This window comes from Nicrophorus vespilloides, unplaced genomic scaffold (assembly GCF_001412225.1).
Source record: "Nicrophorus vespilloides isolate i.1.1-1 unplaced genomic scaffold, Nicve_v1.0, whole genome shotgun sequence".
NCBI lineage: Eukaryota > Metazoa > Arthropoda > Insecta > Coleoptera > Silphidae > Nicrophorus > Nicrophorus vespilloides.
The window spans coordinates 21,249-41,612 of NW_017099874.1; the positions used below are offsets into that span (position 1 = coordinate 21,249).

At 30.6% G+C, this 20,364-nt stretch overlaps 1 protein-coding gene across 1 annotated transcript in view; it reads right to left on the minus strand.

Moving 5' to 3' along the window:
• Positions 1-20,364, minus strand: part of LOC108565945 (transmembrane and TPR repeat-containing protein CG4050-like) — a 33,011-nt gene that overhangs the window by 5,348 nt on the left and 7,299 nt on the right. Inside the window, exons 2-6 of the mRNA XM_017925630.1 lie at positions 15,672-15,808; positions 7,356-7,437; positions 5,518-5,617; positions 2,693-2,808; positions 734-1,156 (exon numbers count right to left, since the gene is read on the minus strand). Coding sequence (XP_017781119.1) covers positions 734-1,156; positions 2,693-2,808; positions 5,518-5,617; positions 7,356-7,437; positions 15,672-15,808 — 858 coding nt within the window. The remainder of the gene's footprint in view (positions 1-733; positions 1,157-2,692; positions 2,809-5,517; positions 5,618-7,355; positions 7,438-15,671; positions 15,809-20,364) is intronic.

Below are 20,364 nucleotides of genomic sequence, written 5' to 3' on the forward strand. Positions count from 1 at the left end.
AAAAAATGCTCGAAAAAGCAGTGTTTTTACATTTCATGCATTTAGCAAGTATCGATATATTACTGTGGTTTTAGCCGTTTGACTGTAATTCGAGTTCAAATTTGAAAAAATGCTTTGTAACCAATATATGTATAAAATAGATGTATAGTATTTACTTCTACTATACGAAAGCAATTTAAAATTGTAATTGCACAAGAACTAGGACATTTAGATGCTTTGATCAAGTTTTACTTTGTCTGACGTTAAATAGAAAATCAATCACTTGAAGTTTCCAAGTAAGTCGTGTTGCTGATGGTGCAGAAAAACTAGCTCCCAGAGTACATGTGTGAAACGCTTCATGAAATTGAAGTTAGAAATTCTCTTTCACCAAGATAGAAATGCAGTTTAAATGTTGATTAATGGTGAGCGTAAAGTCCAATTTAAATACATTTCATTGTAAATAATTCTTTGGGTTTATGAAATTTTGTTTGTGCCTTTTCCCCGCAGTTGATATGGGATGTATACAGGAGAATGGGCTTAAAATGGAATATAAATCGTGAGCGGGGGGGTCATTTACGGCGGGATTTAGGATATGCACTCGGGGGATTGGAGGGAATTCCTGCATTCCCGAATGCGGGACCGCTATTTACTCGCACACATTAGTAGTCCAAGCCTTTCGCAAAATGCAACAACACAACATTCTCCGACAGCTGCCCGGAAAATTGACTTAATTGTTTCTAGACGAAATGCTCACCATTATTATGATAACGCTCTGCTGTTTGTTCTCCGTTGTGAATGCAGCAATGACCAACAGAGCAAGGAAGACGTAGGCAGCCACAGTGGATAGGTTCCTGGGATCGAGGAAGGACTCCACCAAAGGTACAGTGCCCATCGTCCAATCGCAGCAGAGATCGCAAGGAAACAGTAGCAACCACAAGTTGACGCTTATCAAATAATGATAAGTGAGTTGCCTGGATGGGGTCGGGGCCACGGACGCAGGATTATCGAACCTCGTGAAAACTGGTAATTGCGAACCCATTATCTGCAATCTAGCCAGAAGAAGACATACCGTGGTCAGACCTAATGCGCTCAGCCTTTTCGTGGCTTCGCTTGACCAGGGCAAGTGATACGAAGACTTCGCCGATTTAATCATGTACTTTAAATCGGACAATCGAATCTGAAACAAAAATACAGGCGAAATCAATATTTGCTCTCTTATACTCATAAATATGGTCTTAAGACCTATAATCGATAGAGCTGTGCAACCGAGAGATGTAGGACAACGACGTAATGGAAAAAGCTCTCTCGTGGATGCAACATAAATTCTCATTTAAAATAATAAGGTTAAACCGATTTAAATCAATTAGAGTCTCCGTACATTATTATACTTTCATAATAAGTCTATCATATAACAACATATTTATGAAACAGTAATTATTTACAGACTCGACTTTTTTTTTATTGAAAAATAATATATAAATGGGATTTACTTATAAAATAAGGTAAACTTAAATTTTGTTAATTTGTCAATTACGGAAAGTATGATCAATAGTTAATTTGAGTAATTATGCTTAATTAAATCCTGTTTAAATACTTAAAATGTGTAAGTACATTTGTTGTATTTTATTCTTAGTACTGTAAATGCAAACTTTGTATGGTGCCGTGAATAGACCTTTAGAGAATGTGAATGAGTAAAAACTAGTTATGGAAACAAAGTGGTTTTGAAAGAGCTAAGAGTCTACTCTATAGCACGTTTGAAAGAAAATGTCAATGAAAGGGCACCAGTCTCATAATATCCAATATATACATTTTTATTATTTGTGACAATCAGGGATAATTTAATGCCGATTATTTTTGTCAATGATCATTAAAAATTATCTTAAGTTATTCAAAATATATAAATAAATAAAATATTTTCTAAATTGAATCTGTAATGTAGAATGTTTAATAGAATAGTGATAATTTATTGACGTACAGTATGCCGTGCAGCAGCAAAGGACCAAACTGTGCCAAACGGAATTTATATCCACGATCGATTTAATCCCCGACACCCCTAACAAACGTTATTCCCTTGCAGTTACCACCGCGGTGGTAATCAATTAAAACCCATTTTTGGCCGGCAAAAACCCACCTCGGAGGTATTAATCAAAGGGGGGTTTCTCTTTCCACCTCATTGTAACACTTTTTCGGCTCCTCTATATATTTTTTTTTGTTCTTCTTCAACTCATTTCCGAACCGGACCCACTTCGTATGGACATTATATAAATAAATCTCACTTGTAGAAGTATTTATTCAAGGGAAATAAATTGCCGCACTAAATCTTCCTGCTCTTGCAAAGAAAGGGCCAGAGAGAGAGAAAAACTATGAGATAAGCCCAACAAATTCTCTCTTTATCAGAAAAAAAAAATACAAATATATATATACAAGCGGTGCGAGAGACAGAAAGAGAAAAGAGGGCGAAAAGCACGGAGAAAAGAAACCCGCTTTTATTTAATCTCTTGTACACTTAAACAGAATATAAACACTTCTCTTAGCTTCATACTCTGGCACTTTTCCAGCTAAATATATATATCGAATAGTTTTATTATTTCATTTTCCGCGTTTGTTGTTGCCAGAGAAATGGAAATCCTTCGACCTGTTTCCATGTGGAAATTGAGGAAATGTGCAATCTTAATTAAATTGCAAAATCCATTTTTTGTTGCCAAAAACTTACCTTTTGTGAGACGAATATTTCATAGGCTGCACAGACTCCGGCCACCGTAATTCCTTGTTCTTTGCACAGCATCGCCGTCGCTATGGATGCCATCGACATGCACATATATTTCCAACCTGAAACAATGGAACCATTCATTCTGTAATTAGTTTCTTTGAAAGCTGCTGCCCTTTTTAAGGTTCCATTTCATTATACTTTTCTTTTTAATTTCCTTTTGTTTGTCTTTCCTAAGCGCACATATATATTCTTATATAATGATTTCAGGTATTTTTATTCGCTCGCGGAATGCGAAATCTGTTGCAGCCGAATCGCTTTATAACACACAGTTATTTCTGTTCATTTCAAATTATTTTCTTCATATATTTTTTTAATAAGACCAACATATTTATCACAAGAATTTCATATTCTTCAAAATAAATATCTCATGTACAATAATTGAATTATTAATATTAATAAAAATGTATGTATATCATTCATGCTCCAACAAGCAAGAAATAAATAAGTACAAATTCCAATATAAACTTGAATAATTTTATGAATCGTAATTAATAATCTAGTATAATACACTTGCATCTGATAATATTTTTCTGGTAGTTAATTTATAAACTTTTTTAAGTAAATAGATTTACGATTAATGTGTATTTTTTTTTCAAATTTATATTTGTAAATGTTGTTGTTATTGTTGGTTATGTAAAGAAATACGTATGAAACGCAATTCGATGTGTACATTAACTAAAATAAATTAAAATCCAATTTAATTTCAAACATTTAGCAAAAAGCTAATTAATTTTGTATACTTTTCAAACTGTGTCCATTTCGAACGTTGTGCTTTATTTACAACTGTACTGTTCGCATTGATAATTAAAACTATATTTATTATGTAATATTATAAATGATTAAAGACCATTACGGAAACAAGTAACAAGAGAAATGGAAATGAATGCGACGAAAGGTTTTAAACGTATTAATTTATAATACGTTGCGCTTGAAACGGTGCAATCTAAAATATTAATTGCTCAAAAACCTAAAATTAAAATAATTAGATATTAATGCTGCAGTGCCAATACTAATTTCTGTAATTTCACTAATAACGCTCTCTCTCGTCGGAATCGTTATGCAAGAAGGCGAGTATCATTTTCCTTCCGTTTAATTATTCAAGATGAAATGATGATAGGCCAATTTGAGTCGGAATAATGGCTTGCGTTGCTGCTCATTGGCAACGATGATGTCTTTTTATTTCCCTTAAACTTTCTTCATGTGAATTTTTAGTCTATTGAGCATGTGCTGTTGTAGGAAGATGGTAATTTATATGATGGCTATTCATATTAAGTGCATGAAGTATCATAAATTAATCAACTCTGACAGGTTAACATCATGCAACAACTGATAGGATAATGGCATTGTGTCTACCTCTAATGCGTGGTTACATCAATATGAAAGAAACTTCTAAATTTATCCAGAAATAAAATTAAGTTAATTTTCTTTTTTTATATAATTGATTTTATATCAGTTTCTTTCAATTTATTAAGTTAAGTTTGTCAAAATTAAATATGATTTTACGTATATTTCCAAATTCATAAAAGACACGCAGTGAAATATTTAAAGTTTTAATAATTATAAGAAGTTATTAAGATACAAGTTTTACTTTTTTAATGTTGCTTTTACAATTTTACCCTAGAAATAAACAGGGAACAAAGAAATGTGATCAAAACTATGACGCATTTAGTATGTATAATAAATTTATATAATTTTCTACATTTGTGTCTCTAAATTATAGAAAAAAAACTAGTTTTAAATTTTAACTGATTAATTCCATACTTTTTATTTCACTTTTTTCTATTAATTTGACTTTAGTGTGCTTAAACGTAAGTCCAAAATAGGTATTTTTACTTTTATATTGATCTGAATTAAATTTTCGATAAAATAACCACATACAAAAAAAATTCATATTCTGTCTCTGAAGCTTACGTGCTGCGAATATATCATACGCCCACTCTGATCCTCATATATAATGTACGAACATCATTAGTCTACAGAGATATGTAAACAAGTTCATTTTATATTAAAAAAAAGGGATTGTATGTCAAATCGATAAAGATTAACGATTGAATTGTTCAGTTGGGAGTTCGGACTTAGTGCCCAAACCGAATGCAAATGAAAACAGCAACGAAAAAAAAAATAAAAAAAACTTTAAACATCATCCGCCCAGTTTAATAATATTCCGATCACAAATCAATAGGGGGGGCCTTTTTGCGCTAACGGAAAGGGGGCTTTACTGTCGGCACCGGGAATTACACGAAACGGAATGCCGGGGTAAAAAAGAGCGGTTGCATGTTTCGTGTTCGGAATAAATTATAAAAGCACTTCACGTGAGAGTGTAATTAAGTCTGAAGCAAAAAAAAAAGTGTGTGTATATATATATACGGTGGATCTAAAGGGGGTAGCAGGATCAGAGGGGCGGTGGACGCAGCAGATGAAAAAAAAAAACACAACGTAAACGTTAGTCCGCTTAGTTTTCTTTTATACATTTTTTCGTTGTACATTCCTGGAGGTGGCAGACTTGAGGGTAAACAAAGATAAATAAATAATTTATTTGCTATTTTCACCTCATGACCGTTGGGGACTTGACTTTAAACATTGCCTATTGTTGTCACGGCGCACTAGAATATTTATGGTTCGAAAACACATTTTACAATAATATTGGAGTGAACTGGCGTATGTAAATAATGAAACCATTATGAATTGTTCGAATCGCCGTAATTGGAGCCGCTGCGTCGGTCCGCTGGGATTGGGGTTGACTTATTTATTTATTTACTCAAACTCACCCGTATTTCTTTTATTCCTCGAAGCTTTGGTGTACAGCATGAAAGCAGCCAGGAAGAACACCGAAGATAAGGTTTCAGCTCTTCCGACTACTCCAGTTACCTGGAATTACATATTTAATTTAGTAAACGCTCTCCTTAGCGGTAAAGACACGACGTTGCACATAAAAATAAAAAAGGCGTTTAGAAAAGCGTTTTCCGCCCTTGCGGACTTTTCTTCTCGAGCTTTTCTTGAAATGGAGACGCTATGAAAAATTAAATTTGTTATTATTTCTAATCCAGGCAAAGGTGGAATGGAAAGTAATTACTTTTCCTCCTGTGAGTTTCTTTTAATATCGTATCTTCGCGACGACCGGGCTTCGTCTTTATACTCTTCCCTTCTCTCTCTCTCTGTCTCTTTCTATCTCACACACAAGCCCCGTGTTGTCTTCCTTCAGGCGGCGAGTTGAATGAGAAGGATTGCCCCAGCTATTCACGAGACATTACTCAAAGTTGGTGTGTATATTCACCCTCGCCATCCGAGTTTCATTTCATCGCGACGTTTATCAAAACTGGGAAGTTTCGGATTTAATTAACTAAAACCGCAAAACTCATAAACACGTTTTTAAAACGTCCATCCATTTTGACAGGCCTTTAACTTACAGCGTACTTCCAAACTATATTTCATTTTATCAATTATTCAAAAAATTCCACACGCTTTTCATTCAACAATTTTGTTTACTATTTATATTTTAATTGTTACTTCTTTCTTTATTTTGAAGTTTTTTAGAGAGTCCCATATTTATCATAATGAAATTGATTTTAATTTATTCGAAAAGTAACGAAACAATAATTTGCGTTTGAACTTTTTAACCACTTAAAAACAATTAATTTTGTAGATTTCACAAAAGTTTTCAACTGGATATCAATTTATATTACTTTAATCCAGTTTGAATTTAATTTAAGCTTGAAATATTTGAATCAACATTTAATTTAGTTCAAAATATATAAGATTGAACGTTGTAATTATAAAATAAATCGATTTAAATTAACTTTGCTTTTGGTGGTTAACGGCGGGAAGTAAATAAGACCACAAGCTACAACCATATCTGAAGTACAAATTGATTCATATTAGTTAATGAATGTTGATGTATTGATGTAATTAAACAATTTATTTATTATTTAAAGTTGAATAACTGAAATATTTTTGGTCTATATTTACGTGCCAAAGTATTTTGAAATTTTGTAGAATCAGGTGGAACTTTGTTATTTTTTAATTGATACGCCTCAGAAATTTCATTAAATTTCCGTAATGTAATTCGAAATTGATTTCGACGCTAACGAGCAAATATTTATATGCAGACTTAATGGACAAAGGCTTTTCACATTAACTCACTAATTATTAATTAAGGACCGAAATTGAAACAATCGGGGAAATGTTGGAAACTCGGCCACGTAATGTAACGAAGTCACCAAGTCTAGAACGCAATGGAATAAGGAATAATTAGTTGACGCAGAGGACCTCTCGCAAATTTGATTCGGTATTTATTTATTTCCATTATTCGAGTGGAGGCGCTTATGAGCCAACTGTCGTTAGGGTTAATGGAATAGCTGCATGAACAAAAACTCCACTTCCGACTCCCGGATTCCGGCCTTCGGCTAATGGGGCCTCCTCCAAACCTCTCCGGGCCTACTCCCCTCTCGATTTACGAATTCAATTAACAATTATAAAAGTAGCTCATTACCCCTCCGGGTCCGGAAGCTAATTAGGGTTGTAATTGCCCTAAATACAAATCCAACATTTTGAATAATTTTATTATATGCTGTAAATAAGAGATGTGTAAAAAGTTAAATAATCTTACCGCTTCCACGTGAATTGGATGGACTGCGAACAGCATGGCGGCGACAAAACTTGATAACTCTGGCAGAAACATGGAGCACATTCTGAAATTTCAGAGAGACCAAAGATATTATAGTTTCCGAAGCAGGCATGCATGTATTAGTTCGCCAAACTAAAACAGGGGGGAACGGCGGGGGGATAATTAGCCTAAAAGTTTTATCTTATAAATTTAGCTTAACTATACGAATGAATATTGCTCGAGTGACTCCCTGAATATTGTAGTATTAATCACATTTCGGATCCAGCCAGCCAGTCATTACTATTACCATGTATATTTTATATTATCAATTTTGCGCGGATGTTGAGCATCACCTACATTATTCAATATCGTTGTACATGCACGTACTTGTTATGACTACTAATACTGAACCTAATCTATAACGCAAAGTTCCTGCAGAGATCAAAATATAAACTGCCTCGACATTTTAATCCTAGCAGCTCAAATAATATTATTTCAGGATTACCATGACCCACTAATGTCACTACATGCATCGCTATATTCATCCTGTCTGTTTAATAAAACAGTAAACTTCATAATTTTGTAACACTTTTCAAGAATTTATCAAATTCAATTAGGATATTAAAACTACATTGAATTAACCATATCTAAATATATGCCTTTTCTCCACATTTTCCTTATAATTGTCTAAAACTCACGAAATGCAACTGTTTTTTTTATGTATTTCTAATGTATTGTTTACTGTATAGATACAAACTTCGGCGGATATATCCGCCCAATTTGTATGAACTACGTTTTCTTGGAATCATCATTTTGAGAATTAATATCTCAATTTAGCAATTAAATAAAGAAATTTAAAAATTAAATCTAATCGATATTGTTCCTAATAAAACATAAAATATTATAATCAAAAAAATACAAATTCAATTTTAAGCAGCATTTGTGCATGTGGTATTGGATCCTTTGTATAGGATATATTGAATAATACATTTTTCACAGTACCATAGTTATCTATTTGTTTATTTTAAAATGAAACCGAACAGAATATATTTATTTCAGGTTTGATATAAATGCGGCAGCAGCGTTTCGAACCGCAGCACTCAGTCCCGAATGCTTGTCCACCCACCCAGTTTAAACGTGGTATTATGCAAATATAAATCCATCGCATATTATGATTATTTATTCAAAGCATTTAGCGCGGTTTGCTTCTCTATGAAAACGGTAAAATGCTTTTAAATTATATATTGCACTCGAACGTGAACCATAACAGGGTGAGAAGGCCCTATATTTACCGGAGCGCCTGTGACACTGGAATCTATCTATCCATTAATTAAATTATCTCACGTAATAATATAATAGGAATTCGATCATTGTTCATTAACGTCCGCTTTGTAATTCTATATTTAACGAACGAACATTGATTATCTAATGTCTGAAAATTCAATAATTCAATATGGTTAAAAACAGAAGAAGGTGGGTCTAGTTATTATAGTTTTTTCTAGTGCACTTTTCAGTAGGAGCAAAACAGTTGCGACGAGAGGTTTTTATTGCATTGTAGAGTATATTTTAGGTCAATTTGACCTGTCTATTCCAAATACGTTCTTGGAATATCAAATAAATTTGATTTACAAAAACAGATTTTATACATTTCTGTGAGACTAAAGCAGGTTTAGATGCAAAAATGTGCCAATGTCTTTATTTCATTGTATATTAAATATTGCTGGTATCAACACTAGATTTATATGTTTGGTAAAATAAGTGTATGATCCAAAATATTCTCAGAAATCTTGAAATCCTCATTACAAATATCATGCCAGCTGATTCCTACATCCAAAAGAAAAAGGTGTTTTTTTTGTCCAAGCAAAACAAATATATTCGAGTTGTTTAAAAAACTGTCCAAACTGTTTGTAAGTGTTAACGAGTAACAATGAGAAGAGAAGTCCCGGATTGCTCACCTGCTACATCATTTTTAAAACTTGTGAACACAAATTATGTGTATTTTTGAATTTGTTTCACTATACGAGTATTTCACTATAAGTGCAAAAATCTGGAAATTTTGGGACGGTTTAAACTCGTTAAGCGAGGTTCCCCTGTATAAATAATATTTCCCGAGTGTTTCTATAGGAATTTTAGTTTAATTATTTACAATTTGTTTAACTTCTTTCATACATTACCCTTCAGTTTTTATAATTTCCCGAGAATTCTCGGTTGTTTTGTAGATACTTAAACTAATCAAATGGAATTGAACAATGTATATGATTTTACCTGTATCCATAGTGACTTTATATTTAAACAATTGAAAATCGCAATATGGGTGTACTTGATTCATTAATCATATGAGTCACTTCTTGAGAAATATGTCAATAATGTGAAGAAATTAAAGTATATTATATAATGAAAAATTCCTTCAATTCATAGTGAATGTTAAAATTATGATTATATATAATAAACAAATGTTTATAGAACCAGATTCTTCAGTAACTATGAGAGCCGTAATTAATAACTCAAAGGCAACCCATGCAACTCCTTTGTAAAAATTAATACTTTCTTTTAAATTTTATAAAAGGGTCATAAGTAGTACTTGTGTTTCATTTGTTTGTCGTTGCAGCAAAATTTATTTAATTACACTAATAATTTTTTTATTTATTTAGTAGTCGTAAATTTCACAAAAAGTTAATTAGTGAAACGAAAATAAAAATGAATTAATTAATATAAATGTGGGACAAAATAAATAAAAGTAATTAAACAATGAACACGTTGCAATTAATATTATGATTGTTTTCGGTTTATATTGTCACAGTGTATAGTGCAGCTCTTTGAATTGTTTCGACATTGGCAATTTATAATAGGCAATTCTCGCAATTCGTTTTCCAGTATTGCGTTGCCTGATTTATGCACTCGATTGCGAGAGCAAGAATGAGTTTGTGGGATGGAAAATAATAAATAAAAAAACAGCTTGAGCGAGAGAGAGAGAGAAGTAGGACAGACAAAAAGGGAGAGCACATATACAGTGTGTTGTATACATCAGTTGAGTTGGATTTGCATACATTGCCGGGCCTTAACCACTTCACAATTTATAATTTTCATTTTTCATGAATAAATTAAGCATTAAAATGGAGGAGGAGACGGTCGGTGGAGAGACGAAGGTACAGGAAGAACCCCGGTCCCCATTTATTTTTATGTTCGCTCCCCGAAACTAATAAATAAATATAAGGTTGGGGAAAATGCGGCTTTCGTATATAGAATTGCATCTCTGTACGAGTATTGCCATATATTTCAGAACGTATATTTCTCTTCCTATTTCGGCCCCCAACAATTTATGCATAGCCTCTCCCATCTTCTCCAACATTCGCACGTTGCATTCGCAAAGAATAAAATTAATTATATCTGAAAGTCTCTAGCAATATTCACTACGTATTGAAAGATTTTTTTCATTTTATTTCAATTTCGTTATTTTATTGACATATTTCTTGAGAATTTATTTATATGGTTCATGGATCAAGTACATCCATATTGCGATTTTCAAGTGTTTAAATATAAAAGGCAAAGTCACTATGGATATAGAGTGAAATCAAATACATTGTGCGATTTCATTTAATTGGTTTACGTATATGCTATACAAATGAGCCGCATGCGGCTCTTTGAGTGATAAATTAAGGCTCTAATAGTTACTGAAGAATCATTGGTTCTAACTGCATGGGGTTCTATAAACATTTGTTTATTAGATAGCATCATAATATTCACTACATTCACTACGAATGGAAAGAATTTTTCATTATGTAATATACTTTAATTTCTTCACATTATTGACACGAAATGATTTATATGGTTCATGCATCAAGTACATGCGATTTTCAAGTGTTTAAATATAAAAGGCTAGTGAAATCAAATACATTGTTCGATTCTATTTAATTGATTTACGTATTTGAATTACAAACTAGTTGCGTGGATAGTGACTGAAGAATCATTGGTTCTAACTGCGTGCGATTCTATAAACATTTGTTTATTATATAGCATCATAATATCAAAATTCACAACGAATTGAAAGAATTTTTCATTATGTCACGAATTGACTTACATGAATCAAGTACACCTATATTGCGATTTTCAAGTGTTTAAATATAAAGGGTAAAGTCACTATGGATACAGGTAAAATCATATACATTGTTCAATTCCATTTGATTAGTTTAAGTATCTGCAAAACAACCGAGAATTCTCGGGAAATTATAAAAACTGAAGGGTAAAGTATGAAAGAATTTTAACAAATTGTAAATAAGTAAACTAAAATTCCTATAGATACGTTCGAGAAATAATATTTGTACAGTGAAACCTCGCTTACGAGTTTAATCCGTTCCAAAATTTCCAGATTGAACAATCCGGGACTTCTCTTCTCATTGTTATTCGTTATGCGAAACGTCGCTCGTTAAGCCAGGTTCTACTGTATACATATTAAAAAAACAACAAATTTTGTATTGTAATTTCATTTCTAAGTTCACAAAACTATTTTATTTTGACATGTTACGTTCTCGCCTTCTTTAATACATTTAAAGAAAGTTTAATGAATCAAAATGAACACAAAACACAGAAAAATACAATGGATTTAATAAATATTATCATATTGTAATAATTCTGAACGATCGATATTAAAATCATTAATTTGATTTGAAGTGTTTTTTTTTTCCAGTGTTGTAAACAGATTTAATTTTTAATTATTTTTGCAATAAATCATTACTTTATATATTTTTTTTCCTAAAGAAGAGTACTTCTCCCACTGATCTGGGTATCATTAGAGATTTTTTTTTTAATATAAAATACAAGTATTTTATAAAATGTAAATAGATTTTTTGTGCGTCTGCATCCATTTCTCGCTATATTTCATGCAAAGTACGTTCCATTTCCATCGATTTAATCTCACTTTGCTTTAATATTCATCGTATCATTTATCAAACACAATGTACATTCATACATTTTTTTCCACCTACACATTACGATAACCCCACCCTACAGAAGTATATAAAAAAAAAGGAAATCCACCCCGACTTAGTTTTGCACGAAAGCAAGAATTAAATGTATTATATAAAGTAGCAAACTTGAATTTCAGTTGGTGTCATATTTTATTTACCGTAACCGAAATATCCTTTCGCCGAGGCTTTAATTTTACTAAATTAATGATTTTACACTTCGTAGCGTGTACAAGAGACATTAATATAACCATAAAAGGGGTCGACCCGTATCATATCAACGTTTTATACTAAGCAAATCGATCTTGACAACAAAATAGTCTGCGTTTATTTTTTATAACTTTCACATCGAAAAATTACAATTATTATTTCGGAAACAACTACTATTATTCGGAAATAATATATGATTTCACAATGATATAATTACAGCAATTTGTTCAGTTTACGTTAATTAATTTATTGGCTTTTTTAATTTGTCTTCCCGTTAAATTTCGCTTTGTACATTGACAAAGAATCATTACAATCGCCGTCCGTACATTCATAATTGAAGCAAATTACCTGGCTGCACCAGAAGCGCAACAAATATCAATTAATCTATTAAATTTACTGGCCCACAGATATTTTGCAAAATTACAATTGTACAGTGCAGTCCCTAATTGATATTGCAATTTTCTGCTGCAATGATTTTAACACATCACCTATTTACCATATACTACTGCTGTGCATGTTTCACATTTCTACCTATATGTTCGAAACAATTAAATCTAATTTATGGATAGATATTTGTCGAATTTAATTAAAATAATTACTTGTATAATTTATGATAATTTAATATTTAATCCAACTAATTCATATAAAACCTTTTTTTTTTTTAATTTCACAATGTTTTTCTGACTGTTACAATAAATATTATTATTAGTTTATAATTACAATGAAAAATATTATAATTATTAATAATTTGGAAAAAAAAATACAATTTTATTTGTAAACAAATAATAATAAAAAAATATATATAAAAGCAGTAATAAAATATTTATTATTAAATAGTTGCGATATAAAAATGACATTAAGTATTTATTTGAATTGTTTTCAAGAAGTTTTAGACAACTGAATTCAGATTTTATTCCTATTAGTAAACGTACATTTCTACCTATATGTTCGAAATAATTAAATCTAATTTATGGATAGATATTTGTCGAATTTAATTAAAATAATTACTTGTATAATTTATGATAATTTAATATTTAATCTAATTAATCCATATAAAACCATTTTTTTTTAATTTCACAATGTTTTTCTGACTGTTACAATAAATATTATTATTAGTTTATAATTACAATGAAAAATATTATAATTATTAATAATTTGGAAAAAAAAAACAATTTTATTTGTAAACAAATAATAATAAAAAAATATATATTAAAAGCAGTAATAAAATATTTATTATTAAATAGTTGCGATATAAAAATGACATTAAGTATTTATTTGAATTGTTTTCAAGAAGTTTTAGACAACTGAATTCAGATTTTATTCCCATTAGTAAACGTACATTTCTACCTATATGTTCGAAATAATTAAATCTAATTTATGGATAGATATTTGTCGAATTTAATTAAAATAATTACTTGTATAATTTATGATAATTTAATATTTAATCCAACTAATTCATATAAAACCTTTTTTTTTTTTTTTAATTTCACAATGTTTTTCTGACTGTTACAATAAATATTATTATTAGTTTATAATTACAATGAAAAATATTATAATTATTAGTAATTTGGAAAAAAAAATACAATTTTATTTGTAAACAAATAATAATAAAAAAAATATATATTAAAAGCAGTAATAAAATATTTATTATTAAATAGTTGCGATATAAAAATGACATTAAGTATTTATTTGAATTGTTTTCAAGAAGTTTTAGACAACTGAATTCAGATTTTATTCCCATTAGTAAACGTACATTTTTATTATTTACACAACGAATTATGTGTCACGAAGCTTCCATTAGGACTTAAACGCATGCACACGAGTTGAATAACAAAAAAAAATATATATCTGATTAAAATCTCGTTTCCGATTTAGTTTCGAATATGTAATTTGCATTTATTTCTATCGTTAGTCATCGTCCGACAAAATAAATACCGATTGTCACATGCATAATTCAAAGAGTCTAACAAACCTTCAATTACAGAGCATGGATATTCTACGATTCACACAATCATTACATACAGGCTTTGTTTTTATTACTAACGTAAATACAAACAAAACTAATAATTATATTTGAATTTATTTATGATGTATACATTATATACAATTTAATAAACTACTATAAGGTTTTTTTTTACAATTTCATGTGAGTATTAAACAATATAAATATTGTAATTTCTATATTGATTTGTAAAACTTAAGAGGAAATAAATTGATAATTGCAATAGAATTGGTGAAAATCTAAATAGAGAAGCGGTATAATTTATGTATCGTATTCTGCAATTCAATTATATTTGCTAATTGAAAGTCTGCGGACGGAGGGTAACAGGGGGTGGTTGCGGTACAGTTTATAATTGAATTAGGAAATGTGGCGTCTTCCAAATTGCACCCGGCATAATGACCCAATTTGTATGTATCTCGCCTCGAAATAAAACAAAGCAATCTTTCAGAAGATGAAGACCAAAAAAGAAAGAGTGGAGAGACAAAGAGGAGAAAAATGTAAGTAACGAGGAAAGGAGGGAAAAGGCATGGTAATGCAATTAATACGCTTCCCTTTATTTCTTCATCCCCTTTTTTTTTACGATTATTATTATTCGGGACCCGGACGAATCCGGAAAAAAGAAATGGGAGAAATTAATAAGTGAGATTATCGTGGAAAGTTTACAAAAGCGAAATTAAATTTTCGTCTGCAAACGCACATACAAGAATAAATACTCTTTTTTTTTAACCTTAGCTCTCTTCTTCCGCTGTTTGCTTCTCTTTTTTTTCTCATCGTTCTTTGGTCCCTTTGGTGTGTGTGTAAATATATATGTGTGTGTTCTGTTATATAAGTTTCCGCTCTGAGGGGGTGGCAGAAGTACAATAAAACTTTTTTTATTTCGCCGCACGGAAGCTGGCTTGTAAATAAAAGAAATGATTCGTTGCGGACGAAAGAATGAAATGAAATAAAATTCGGATCGGATGGGAAAGGGATCATTTGGTGTAGTATGTGGATGCAAGTTTGTGTATGTATATGGACTGATGTACGTGGGCAGACGCAGCGGAGATACATCAGACTTTCGGCCCGGATCCGAGTTTGCACAATTCCATGCTAATGCACATAATGGGCAATGTAAATAGCGATAAATCGGGGAGTTATGTAACGTACCTGAAATACATGAGGCAGACGACGGAATGCAACAGCATATTCACCAAATGGTATCCCATCGGCTCCAACTGCCACAATAAATAATTCCAGCGAAACGTCAAAACGCACAGCGGCCTGTAAGACTTGTGACTCTGTTCCTGAAACACAAATCAAATGGAAACTAAATTAGACACCAATAAAGCAAATTCATATTAATCAAGATTATTTACAAGACAAGAATAATTTGTGAGAAACATAGATTTATTTTAATTAAATATACGACTTTTTTGATATTTTACAAAACATTGGTGGTTTGCAGAGTAATTTGAATATGTTTGTTGCTACATTTCAATTTCACGTCCAGACTATTCAAAATAATTAATTTCTCTTAACATATTTATCAGATTTTTTTATGAATCTAAGTGTATGATGACTAAACTTTGTTTAAATTCGTTGAACTTTTGTTTTTACGCTACTGTTGCAAAAGTGACAGTCTTACATACTTAATTATTTAACTGCTCTAACATAACTAAAACTTCAAAATGCAAACCGACTGAGGCAAAAGAATATGGAGAATTTTGATAATCGCAAGCAAATTTTGCATCATTTATTGCAAAATATCAAAGACTCAAACGAGATGCGTTAAATACCGCTATTACGTTTTGATGTTCTCGTGGAAATGTCTAAAATTCACAATGTGATGAGTATGGCTGATTGTCGTAAGCCAAAAGACTAAAGCCAACAAATTCAAAACATTTCCACAATTTCCTTCTGCAATTGAAGCACTTTAAGATCATGAATACATGAATCTAGAATTCCCAAAAGTACGTTACACGACAGATAAAAGGAAAAAAATTAGGAGAGTTACAAGTTTTGTAAAACCGATGAGAAGTTAATGTGAAGTTCGACTTTAATAATGTCTATAAAATGTTATGAAAATGCCGTTAAAGCAGTCCGATTTTCTTCAAAATCTATAGTTTTTAAACTGTGTTAAACTTAATTCTTTAATTACTTGTTTCTTACAAAATGTAGCAAGTATTTTCGGAATCCGGAAGTATTTCATTTTTGAAAATTTTCACGTCATAATTTATTTCTTTTCTTTTGCATATTTTAGATTCAGATTCAGTGAGCAAATATTTTACTATAAAAACTGTTAATACTTAAGCTGACCTGAAGTAAGTAGAAAATTAAGTCATTATGTCCTCAATAAAGTACACGTTTATAACAAGATTACAATAGGGTTAGGACTAAATCAGAGAAATCTGAAGAAAATATAACAACAAAAATAAACAGAACTTGATATTGAATTGTATGACAAAAAAACAGTTCTTCTAAAATTGGATGTAAGAAAACTTAAATTAAACCCATGGTTAAACCTGTAAAACTAATTGTTTTGGATATAATTATTTCAATTTTGATGGTATAAATAGTAACATTTGCTGCTTTCACTTCTATTCTTTTAAGATTCGTTTTCTTCGTTTATCCAAAATCGACAACTCACTGTTATATTTGCTGATATATTGCAGCAATAGAGATCCATAAAATCAGAAGAATAATTTTGTTTTTAATGATATAAAATAAGATTGAATTTATATAACTAACAACACTTGTCGTAAAAATAGGTATTTAAGCTTATAAAGATTAATATACGTTCGGGAAGTATCTCAATTTAATTAGGCTTGGGATGAATTGCGTACATTAAGTTCGGTTAATCTGCACGGGATTAATATATACGCTAATGGCAATTACAGTCAGCCATGCATGTTGAATAATGATTAAGAAGATTACGTTGAGACTGTTAAAGATACGGGTATTATCAGATATTTTCAAAAGTGTATATATATACTGTACAAATTACTTTTTAATGCATGCAAATATAGAACAAGAAATATATCATTGCATTAATATGTTCACATATCTTAAATAGAAAATGTACTTAGTACATTATAGCAAATAGTATAATAATATATTAGTTTATACATGTGATTACTATACATATTTTATAGAACGTTACGTGCATTAATATAGTAGATATATAAATATTGATAAATATAAAATAATACTGATTTCTATCATAAAAAAAATGTCATATGTGTACGTACATTTTCATATATTTTATTTATAATTATGTATTCGTTTAGATTAAAAGGTCAACTAAAGCTATAAAATTCGTAAAATTCAATAGGAAATTTCAGCTCTCTATTAATAATAAATAACTCTTTTGAATTTCAGATTATAAAGTAATTCTTGGTAAAAAGTTTAATTACAAATTGATGACACATATAAACTGATGAATAACCTAAATATATATTTGATGTTGACATACGTCACAAAAATGCAATAATATTGATTGAAAATGCGAGCAAAGACCAAAATATTTATTTTTATTATTAAACATTACCAATTTTAATGTCTAAAAAAAATATACTAGAGGCAACATCTCATGTTATTCAATTCCGTTTCTTATTATTTTAGTACTTAATACAATTCTTCATCATCTAATATCTGTTTATATATATATTTTTTGATAATTTCCTTAAAAAAATCTGTTGTGATTAATTGATTATTTCGTGTGTTTTTTTTTCTTTCGCAGCGATTAAAGCACAATGGAAAAAGGGAATATAAAAGATTAATTTCATATTTTTTTTTTGCAAGCGCAGTTTCGCCCTATACTCTCTATCTCCTTCGCTTCCCTTCCTTTCGATATATACAGAGCGTCCAACGTCCATGAAAGAGAGGTCCCATTTTTTTTTTGTAATGGTTCTCTTCCATTGTCAGCACTCGGGGGCACTCTCGTTGTTGTTGTTTTTTTTTATTTATTCTTTCGCTTTCCATTCGACGTCGACCGTAAAAACATTCTTTTCTCGCAGCATAACAAAAAAAAGGAAAATAAATCCGACGATGGAATTATGTATTGCCAAACAATATTATCGGAGAACAGGATTCTCCGATTCAATTTCTGTGTAGATTCTATAGATAAATGCTGGTGGGCAATGCGTCGGACTTATATAATAAAAGAGGTAAGGGCCAAATTAGATCAAGAGCGGAGCTCGCTTCTCTCCTTACATTAAGTGAGTAAATATATGATACGATCGTACAATCTTTTCAAAAATATTACTTCGTTTAATCTATTTAACGTCGATATCGATCAATTTTCTAAAGCACTTATACTTTTATACAGTTTTGAATCGAGTAGATAATTTATATATTGTTTAGTCTATTCACATTTAACCATTTACTGATGAATGGCGGATATATCCGCCAAAGTTTTTATATTTATATTGATGCATAATTATCAAAAATTAAATGATTTCACTACAGCCACCTTTCATTGCGATTCTTGAATTAGCAAAATTTCCATTTAATCATTTTAAAAAGTTATTTTATTAAAGTAATTGGACAGATTTTGACTACACCAACATTCATATCATACGTAATCCATACATGTTATCCGATTTGTTCCATACATATGTCGTGTGCATGTACACCTATTACTTCCATGTATCTGATGTGCATATACCTTCTTTTTTTTCCTCCTCCATTAAGCAAATAGAAAGTGAGGGGTGTTGGGTGGAGCGGAGTGATTTGTGCTGGCAGCATATATTTATTCGGTATGTGGGAATGAATGAATGAATCTGGAAACATGGCCGAAAGCGGGGGTGAACTTTTCATGCCCCACATTTATGGAATGTTCACCAATCAAAACAAATATCTGCGCCCGATGAGAGTTATTTTCACACTGCGTCCAGCATAAATCATCGCAACCGATATGCAAAAAAAAAAGTATACAACAAATAATACACCTATCGCTCGCTTCGCACGGTAGATGGGTCTCGAAAGACCAGTCTATAAATCAAAACAGTGTAAATGGTGAATGCGAATGGAGAAAAAAAGAAACATTATTTTGGGTCAGAATGTCGCTGGTGAATTGTTTGAATTGACTGTATGTGTTCACTAACTGAATTGATATTATAATGATTGTAAAAGGATTACAAAGACAACGTAGACATGTACACAAATTGCTGTAAGCTCAGCGAATTAACATTATGTATAAAATCAAAAATGATTATATTTGCTTCTATATGAACGTACAATATATCATTCAACTCTAAAATTATCATCAATTAATTAGCTAAAGATATGAAACATTTAATATTCCAAGAAACATTGTACGTTAATGTTAATACAAAAAAACAGTTATACACTTGGTTCTCTTTTTATGCGGTAGATACGTTCCACAGGAAAACGCATAAAAATAAATCGCACAAAAAAGGACTAGACACACGTATAAGAATAAAGGATACGTTCAATAATTTTTTAAAACCGCATAAAAGTAAATCAATGAGTTACAATATACCGAAAATCGCATAAAAAATGGTTTATTAAATTTCAGAAAAATAATTAGTCTTACTATATTCTTTCTGAAATGTTTATTCATAATTTTATAAAAAACGTTAACAATCATAGACAAGGTTATTAAATTTCAGAAAAATATAATCTTAACATATTCCTTCTAAATTTATACGGAAAAATTTTACAAAAGAAAATACAGGAAATTTTTATGAAAGTTAATCTTTCTTCACATTTTTTTCTTTAGAATTATCGACGTTATATGAGAGTGTTCGGCATAATTTGCGAACTGGTTCGAAAACACTTTTATCACTAGAAGAGATAGTCAGCATATCAGATCTATGTCCTGAAGATAATAATTCTT